The 9,532-nt window shown below is 43.0% G+C and overlaps 1 protein-coding gene across 2 annotated transcripts in view; it reads left to right on the top strand.

Moving 5' to 3' along the window:
* Nucleotides 1–9,532, top strand: part of SETD5 (SET domain containing 5) — a 41,903-nt gene that overhangs the window by 1,560 nt on the left and 30,811 nt on the right. Inside the window, exons 2-7 of one of the 2 annotated variants that reach the window (XM_009695231.1) lie at nucleotides 2,481–2,586; nucleotides 3,468–3,679; nucleotides 4,002–4,060; nucleotides 4,458–4,645; nucleotides 5,657–5,695; nucleotides 7,251–7,493. In XM_009695231.1, coding sequence (XP_009693533.1) covers nucleotides 2,481–2,586; nucleotides 3,468–3,679; nucleotides 4,002–4,060; nucleotides 4,458–4,645; nucleotides 5,657–5,695; nucleotides 7,251–7,493 — 847 coding nt within the window. The remainder of the gene's footprint in view (nucleotides 1–2,480; nucleotides 2,587–3,467; nucleotides 3,680–4,001; nucleotides 4,061–4,457; nucleotides 4,646–5,656; nucleotides 5,696–7,250; nucleotides 7,494–9,532) is intronic. The other variant, XM_009695232.1, reaches the window with a different exon arrangement.

The following is a 9,532-nucleotide window of genomic DNA, read 5'->3' as shown; positions in this document are numbered from 1 at the left end:
AGAGTGTGAAATAGTTTACTCATGTACTAGGCACTTTTCTTTCAGAGCTGAGCATGGTAGAGAGGAGAGCCAGATAGATCTACATATGTCCCTTCTAACATTTAAATATCAAAAAGACTGTAAACCTTCTGCAAAGCATTTTCCTTTTCCCTGGCTGTAAGAAATTTGTAGGTCCAACTTGAGGCTAGGCTAGAGTGCTTTGAAAAAAAGCTTTTGAAGATTTCTGAATTGGTTTCTCTGTCTGTTTTCTAAGAATTGGGAATGCCAGGACTTTATTCTCCTTGCTTTGCGTTGTTGCACTGTTACTTACTGCTGAAGTGTCCTTCGTGGGTCTCTTCAAAGTTAAGGCTGTCCTCCACTTCTCCTTTGAAACTCTACTAGTTTGATGCATGAAGTCTGGGGTGCCTGAGCTTCCTGTCTCTTGTAAGGGATTGATTTCAAAGATGTGCATCACGAAGGCAGTGGGAAAGTAAAAGAAAAATTAACTGGCCCTCTTTTCAGGCTGAGCTTTAGCATCTTCCCCTGACCTCTGATACAGAGGAGAGGTGAAAATGCTGAAGGGTATTTGTGTTCCACTGAGGGTGACACAGAGGCTGCAGAGTAGTTTTGCTACGTTAGTCTGACTGAGTATTGGAAGTTGTTGAAGCTCCTTGGCGGGCTGCTGCTGAAGAAGCATGGGCCCCTCAGCGTTGTTGCCCCTGGACACCGTTGCACCAACAGTCTTGAAGTTTTATTGCTAATGCTTGTGGCAACATTGCTGGTATTCGAGGCTGACTGTAGTTAGGAATGTGGGTGACTTGGACAGAGGATGGATCTGCTGCTTAGGCTGTTCAAACTCTTTTCCTCCTAATACTGTTTTTGAAAATACGATTAAACCTGAATGGATTTAACTCTGTACCAATCTGGAAGTCCTAAAGGACTGTTGCAAAGATCCAGCAAGGCTGGATTATGTGGCAAGCTCTACACGGTGTCTTTTATTAAGAAGTATATCCTCTGAGAGATACCGCCACCTGTATCTCCTGCTTTTGACAATTTAGCTGGCTGTAGTTACATTGAAAACCAATGGAATTTATCATGTCGTGATCCTAAATCCTGAGCTACAGAAGTGCAGTTTGCATAGGTTTAAGGTCTTCTACTTTCTGCAGTTCTTTGTACAATAAATTATTGCTCCTTTATGTTGCAAAGACAGATCCACCTTACTCCAGAATAAGCCAGAAGCTCAGAAGGTTAGTGCGTTGGAGAGTATATCAAGTTTAGTGGCAGGGTGGGGCAAACGTCAGTGCAGCAGAGATTTCGAGAGCTAATAGGAAGTCCAAAGGGCACGGGGGTTAGTGTTCTTGGGTGGTGCCTAAACACTGCCCCACGCGTGACCGCTGGCCATTGTTGTTTGAGTACTGCCTGATTCACGCTGACAATGTAGGACCCACTGAGAATCCTGCAAGATCTCACCACAGCAGCGGAGGTCCAAGGTAAAGTTTTCCTTTCCTGTATTTTTCTTTCCTGCTTGCTCAGCTCCATGCTATAATTTTGAAGAAGATTTCACCTGCAGTGATTGAGTGATGTTCTCCTTTATTCTGATATGGGCCCTACTGCTGATCAGTGCAGAGGTTAGCTGACTTGTATCTTCTGCTTGTAACAGACAGCATGTTTCCTAGCTGGTATTCTGTCTGTAGCCTCATTCTCTAATATTCCCTGCATTGAATTGCAGTTGTCCCTTCTCTGAGTAGGGTTTCTGCAGCTTTCTGCTAAGGATATACCTTTCATTTTTAGCTTTTTTTTTCCACCACCATGTGGTGGAAGAGCGCATTGTACCTCAGCAGCAAATTTCCCATTCAGCACATTGCACACCGTGTTGCTGTATAGAAACCACAGGGCAAATCCGATTTGTCTGTGGCCACTGTCTGTCCAGGTCCTGAATTTTGTTGCTTCTTTGTAACAGGAATCTCCAGCTCCTAGTAGCTGCTGTCAGGACAGCTGCAGGTTTTAAGCAGACTTTAACACGGCATGTTGGGCTGGGCTAACAATTAGTATCTGAGGGAGAGAGAAACAAGTGCAGATGCAGGAAAGCTGCTTAGCTACTATTTGAAATAAGCTGTTGCAGAGATAAAATGGCAGTACTGCTCAGTGGCTTTGAGATTAGGCTGGCCGACTTCAGGTGTGAACGCTGAACTAGACCCAACTTCCTCAACTATAAGGAAACTGAGCTTTCTTACATGCTAATTATCTTGTTAACTTCCCAGATTGAGTCCCTGTTTAATGAGTTATCCAGGGTGGCCCTTACTCAGTTCTCTCCCTCTGAAAGCAGGTTCATCCTGTACAACTTCTGCACACATGATGCCTGGTGAAGCACATAGTAGCACCTCGATTTCATGAAGTTTCTTCATTTTGAGCTCATGTGTCGAATAGAAAAGAGCAGTGAAATACTGGCACTGAAAAAATGATGTTGTATTGATGAGTTTTACTTCTGGCCCTTTCTGCAGCCCAGAGTCTGTGGAAGCTAGTCCAGCTGTCAGTGAGAAGAATGTGTACTCCAGCCACGGCTATGGGGCCACCCAGAAACACAGCTATCGCGGGCTGCCTTACGCAGTGAGTACTCTCTCTGCAGTGAATCGGCTCTTTTCTGTCTACTTTACTGTTTTCTCCTTGTTCCATAGTTCTTTGCTTGTTAAGCCTTAGGAGTTTTGGCTTATTTATTAGGAAACACTGAGTTAACAGCTGAGTTCTGCCATACATTTTGCATTTGTGTGTTTATTGTTTGTGAAGTCTTACATACCCTATAGCAAGTTTTATTAGTGTTCTAGGTGATAGATTTTTAACTGAATGAAGTATATGAATGAAGTGTGAATATATATGAATATATAATATTTTCATGGTGGTAATTTTTGCCCCATTTGGTTTATTGTGCGCTACTTATACTTGTTTCAACTGCGCAGATTTTCATATTTGTAACTCATAACCATGAGAAACAAGGAACGGTCAGGAAGAGTAGGAGCATGGCTTGAAACTATGGGATGAACAGGATGTCACAGAATCATTGAGGTTGGAAGGGACCTCTTGAGAACATGTAGTCCAACCCCCTTGCTCAAGCTGATTCTGCTTGAACATGTTGCCCAGGACAATGTCCAGTTGGGTTTTGAGTATCTCAGCAGATGGAAACTCCACAACATCTCTGGGCAACTGGGTCCAGTGTTTGACCACTGATATCATCTTGGATTATTAGCGGTACAACAGTTAATGTTGAAATAGCCTAGTTGTTTTCATAGGTTTTGAATTTAATTCACTGATGCAGAAGAAAACCATTCACATCTTTCAGAGCTATTGCTTTACCTTCTTGGTAGATTAAGGAATTCAGACTACTGTTTTACGCCAGTTGTTAAGTAATAACCTGGGAACTGTGGATTTGGGACTTCACTTTCTAGGTGTCGTATCTTCACGTTAAAAGTAGTACTGCAAATACTCGTTTTCAGGATCATAATTATGGAGCCCCTCCTCCTCCAACGCCACCAGCCTCTCCTCCTGTCCAGACCATTATACCTCGTGCAGAACTGAACGGTCTGCACTCACCTGATGAGGAGAACTCCGGGGACAGTGAGAGCTCCTCAGAAGGAGAATCGATTCCCACTTGGTGCCACTGCAGTGTCTCCCAAGATGGTTTCCTTCTCAAGTGTGAAAAGTGCAGGTAAGCTTTGGTGCAGTGCAGATCTGGGCTGCTTCTTGTGTTGACTTCTTACACCGAACCGTGTCACATTTGGGCTGTGGGACAGACTTCCTTTTGCTAAAACTGGAGCGTTCTTTCCAGTGCCTTACCCAGTATTGACCCTCCTCCTTTGCGTTGTCAGCCTGACAAGTGTTGGTGGCACCAGGAGTGGAGATGAGGATGTTAAATCGATGTTCTTATCATCCTGGGCTCCACTGAGGGCACGCATCTTGTGACATCCTGTTGAATTTCAAGTGACTTTACTCCTACAAACCAGCTTCAATTGTGCATTCTCCTTTGGCAGAGGAATGAGCAGGGGGAAGGTGATCAGACTCCGCCGCCGGAAGCAGGACAACGTGTCAGGTGAGCTTGAGGTTGCATTCTGATAACAGTGACTTTTGCTTTCTTCTACAATACCTTTGTCTTCTGGTTGCTGTAATCATCTAACTGTCATCAGTGCCTGCTAATGTTCTTTGCCTTTCAACCACTGGGATTTTCTCCTCTCCTTCTGCCTCACCTCAGTTAGCCCTTGGGAAAATCAGATTGTCTTGTGAACAGGAAAGGGAAATGTTCATCAGTGCCATTCTGTGAGACATCAGAAGGTTGGGAGACCTGTTCCCAGGGAAAACTGAGGTGGTATAGTTTTCTCAGGGGAGAGCTATGCAGAGTCATCAAGTCATCTTGATGAAAATGGACATAAGGTTAAGCTGTTCTCTCTGGGAGGAATAAAATGTTTCTAACGAAGCACTCCTCTCTATAGGTGGGGACAGCAGTGCAACTGAGAGCTGGGATGAAGAACTGTCTCCCTCTACAGTGCTGTACACAGCTACGCAGCACACCCCTACAAGCATCACACTGACTGTCAACCGCGTCCGTAGAAGCAAACCTAAGAAGAGGAAGAGGAGTACAGAAAAAGCTCGCGCTGCTCCAAAGGCCAAAAAGATCAAGGTATGTGGAGTGAGACAAGGTTGCTGCAGTTCCTACCGAATGCTGTGTGGAGTATTGTTGAGAGCAGCTTGACATGCTGACAGTAGACAAGAAACGTTTGTCCTGTCAGGAATTGCTCTTTCTGGTATAATAATGTGACGCTTTGTATTTTTGACCTGCTGGAGTGCACGGCTATTGGTTTAAAAATTACCTTACTGGAACTCCACCCTTATTTCTCAACGCTGTCCATTCATGCTCAGAGCTTGGATTCAATTACATGTTTTTCCTTCTGCTCTATTAGGATTTGGGGAAATAGCTTTTGGAATCTATCTGTTTGTGGCAAAGGGGCAGGCTGTGAATGAAATTAAAAGTGAAGGGAGCATGGCATTTCTTAGCAGGCTATGTTAAGGAATCTGGGCTGCAGAGCTTCTTGGCCCTGCTCTTCAGGGACAGAGATAGTGCTGAACATTTGTTGTGGGCTGACTTTACTGTGTTGTTTGTGAAGGTTTGGGGACTGAAATAATTTTGGATTGCTTATATTGGAATGCAAGTTTGAGCAACTGATTCTTTCCCATTATCTACTGGCTTTACCATGATTTTCCCCAAGTTAGGTTTCCCCTGAAGTTCCTCTGGTAGGCACTGATTAAATAAAAGACTGGGAGCAGGAGCCATGTGAGGTCTACAGGGTTTTTGTTGTGAACCGCCTTGATTCTGTTGCTGGCCCTTTCTTCTGTCAAAGCAAGCAGGGTTAGTCAGGGCAGTTCTGGTTTTGATCTTGAGATTTTTACTGAGGCAGACCTTTTTAGTTCAGAAATCCTGACCGTCAAGCTTGTCAGAAGTTTCCACTGGATTTGCATTGTAGAGTCTTTTTGTTCAAGTCCATTGCACCTTGTGTAGGTCTTCCTGTAATTCTTGCCATCTTTTGTTGAGGGTTGGTCTGGAAGTAAGATCTAGTATGGTTCTGGGATGCTAATTCTGAGGAAATATATCATACTTTGGTTTTTTTCTCTCTCTCTTCTTGTTCGGGGGCAGGCCTTTCGAGAGGGCTCACGAAAGTCTCTGAGGATGAAGGTGAGTAGAACTGAGAATACTCGGTGATGGTGGTGTTTTTTTTTTTTCCCTTGTATTTTGTTCCTCTCTTGGTTTTCCTGGGGAATTTCTGATTATGGGACCAGCCTTAGAATAATCTCAAGCCTTACCATGCACCACAAGCAGGCCTATTCAAAAGGATATCACAGGAATTGCCCCTTGAACCTTGCTTTTGCTTCAGATAACTTTCTGTAAGGTCATATCATCCAGTTTCAAGAGATATGACTGATTCATGACACTTGGGAGTGGGGTGTTTGATGTAAGGGATGTAGAACTGGTTGTGGCCACTCTTCTGTGAGGTCAGTTAGCATTTGATTGCATCAAAGCTATTTTAAGCTTGGGCATCAAAGTAGTACACCAGTTTAATGTTGGGAGTCCCTAGCAGTGTTGCCTTGTTTCTCTCCACATCCTCTTACTAGAGGTGGACAGGACAATGTATTTATCTCTGACTTTCTGCAATACTGGTAGGTGTGGCTATCTTATAGAAAGTTTATTTGACAAAAAAAGTAGACTTGCACTTTGAGCTAAACGTGTTCCTAGAAACACAAGAGATGCCTTAAAGTTCACTCAGTTCCATGTGACCTCAGTACTGTAGCTGTCAGTGACTTGTAGCAGGTGGCTTAGAGGAAATAAGATGGTCCTGTGGTGTGTCTGTCTGTATGCACCTATCTCCATAGTACACAAGTGCCTTGAGAGAGGGTAAAAATGCATGAAAATTCTTAATGCTTTTAATATACGTGATGAAAAGAATGATTGTTCTTCAGTGGTCCTTGTCACTAATACCTCAGTGTCACAAATGTCTCAGTTCCTTATGAAGCCAGTTGAGTTGCTGACCTCAGGAATATTATTTGTTGAATTACTTCAACTATTGTCAAGTAAAGAATGAAGCTTAATTTTTTTTTTTCTACCAGCTTCTTTTTTCCTCTCCTGTACAAGATGGTATAAACTGATTACCTGATTTTGCCTTCTCTTCTTTACGCTGCTTAGGACTTGCAGTTTTAACCTCTGGGTATTAGCTTATGCTCTACATTCAGTTTCTTAAAATCCTGATGACCATTTAGCTAGAAGGTTCAGAAGTATTTTTGGATCAGTCACTGCAAAGATTGAGATGCAGTCAGCATCATCTAGCATTACGTTGGACGTGAGTGGGTTGACTGTAGGACAAGCCTACATGGGATTTATTTGCCTTTGTGTGTTCTGTTCCTTTGCTTTTTTTATCTACTTAGTTATTTTTTCCAAAGTGACTTAAGAAACTTTTTCTGGCCATGTACTAGCTTAATTTTCCTGTATGTAGCAGTGCCAAGTACCAGCTCTCAAGATGTCTTAGTCCTGCACAGCGTTCTCCGTAGATTCCAAAGTGGCACTGTTGTACAATGTTCTGGAGGATGCAAGTTCTGAAAAAGGTGTCCTCGTAACTGACACTTTCTTAGCTTAGAATAGATTTGCCTTTTCTTGTAGCTTATTCATATGATCAGAGCACTGTGAATAGGTTTTTCTCGTTGTGTGCTAGCCATTCACTCTTTGCTGTTTGGTGCAGAATTCCCCTTCTGAAGCGCATGCCTTGGATGAAAACACAGCTGAAGGGTGGGAGAATCGAATACGACTCTGGACAGATCAGTATGAAGAAGCCTTTACTAACCAGTACAGCGCTGATGTACAGAACTTGTTGGAGCGGCATCTAAACTCTAATAAAGAATATGTGGGCAAAACTGCTATGCTAGACACAATCAACAAAACAGAGCTGGCCTGCAATAATACTGTTATTGGGTCTCAAATGCAGGTAAGAAGCATTGTGACAGAAGTGGGGTAGGTCAGGTCCTCTGGTCTCTAGACATAAGGCGTGGGTATAGGTAAGCAGTATCATAGCTGGTCATAGAAATTCAGGCCAATAGGTGTAGATTTGGTATAAAAGGGAACAGAAGAGATGCCAGTACCAAGACAGATTCAGAAATGCTGGCATTCGACCTAATTAGTGTTGCTTAGTTGGGGATATTTTGTACAGTTCTGTGATAGGGAGTTCACAGGTATTTTACCATAAAGACTTCTGGTGACTGAATGGCTTGAGGCAGAACCAGATCTATCACTTGCTGGAGATAAGAAATTTCCTGCTTTCCAACTGAGTTGTCCTGTCCTTTTTGGTTTGTTTTTTTTCCCCCAGCTTATGTTGTGTGGAAAGCTATTTTAAAGAACCTTTCAATGTTACTTCAGTGTTTTGGATGATGATTTGGACCCTGATAACTTTCAAATACTGCACAACTACAGCTGAATTTAGGGAACTGTCTCTTCCTAACTTTTCTCTTCCAAGGTGTACAATGACTGGTGTCTTGCCAGCTTTATGGAGTGCATGTAGACAAGGAGATACAGGAAAAGGATGTGTTTGTGTGGTGTATGTCCTCCCCACTACCCTTCTGAGCTGATACTTCATCTGGTCCATGCTTTATTGAAGAGAGAGCAGCGCTCCCACTCAGTTCAGGCTTTGCGGGGCTTCCTTGTCCAGGAGAATGGAGACAGGTGCAACTGAAAAGGATAGGCTCCAAAACAGATGTGGGGCACCTCTTCTGTAAAAAGGGAACAGAGTCAGAAACCTGAGTATCAGGTATATATTTGTGCTTGAATCGTTGTTATTTATATCAACTGACTCACCGCTCTGTGAAGTTTACGTGCTCTCTCCCACCTTTCCCTCTGCTTTCATGTAGGTGAAGCACATCAGGCAGAGCACAGATATTGCCAGTAAGGGAGAGTGCAGAAAGAGGACTTTGGACCCAACTTCCTTCCACTCTTGCCTCTAGTTCTGCAACAATAAGACTTCTGTGGGGGTTGGGGAGAAACACTTCTACTTGGCTATGTGAGTAGCCTTCCTAAAGAGAGCAACTGAGGAAATACAGGGAAGAAAAAGTTCTGCTTCTCTAGAAAACGTAGTATTTTTCTGAGTCTAAATGTAAACTTTTCTGTCTCCTTCACATGAGTTTTAGGAAAAGTCTCGAAATAAGTAATAAAACGTATGCTGTTTCTTTTTATCACCTTCATAGTGTACAGCAGGACAGATGATTATAAAAGTTATCATACATAAATGTGCTTGTTCTTGTCATGCTCTCTTGCCCTCTCCCTTCCCTGTACAGACATAGGTTTTCCCACAGGGAAAACTAGCCAGCGTTCCAAATCGGAAAACTCCAAATGCCACGTATCTCAAAGAAACAGAAAAATTGAAAGTCGCAAAACTTAATGAGCTTCGGTTAACTCTAAACAAGCTGTAGGTAGGTACCTACCATTGCACATGCTGGGCAGGTATAAAGGGATTGTTAGATACTGAGGAAAGACCAGGTGGCTGTCCTGGGCTGCTGCCTGTCAGCCCTGATGTTCTTGTTTTCTCTGCTCAGCAGATGGCTGTGGAGTGTCGCGAGGAGGGTGGCTTGCACAGGTGTGGAGTGCGTGGTCTCTCGTCCTGTGCTTTGTATTTTTGTTCCACTCATTTGTCTCATCTTTGTTAGACAAACTGAGACGGCTTCTTGGTTTGCATCAGTTGTCTTTTAACTAGATATCATCACTGGACGTAAAAATAGCTTTTCTGGGAGATAAGGAAATAGAGCTAGGAAAAAAGTAAAGGAGGACGTGTCAATATGCAGATAGCAGCTGTATGTAAGAAGATGGGTATCATAACTGCTCTATTTGGCCGTGAAGACTCTGGAGAGAGGAGAAATGAATAAAAATAAAATGTTTTATATGCCCTGCATGCTCTCACAGTTGAGAGAGTTGTTTGGCTTGGGTAAACAATGATGCAAATATACACCTTTTTTTTTTTAAAAAAAAAAAAAAAAAAAA

Source organism: Cariama cristata, unplaced genomic scaffold (genome assembly GCF_000690535.1).
Source record: "Cariama cristata isolate BGI_N322 unplaced genomic scaffold, ASM69053v1 scaffold21262, whole genome shotgun sequence".
Lineage (NCBI taxonomy): Eukaryota > Metazoa > Chordata > Aves > Cariamiformes > Cariamidae > Cariama > Cariama cristata.
The sequence above is the reverse complement of the archived record's forward strand: the minus strand, read 5'-3'. Positions and strand labels throughout refer to the sequence as shown.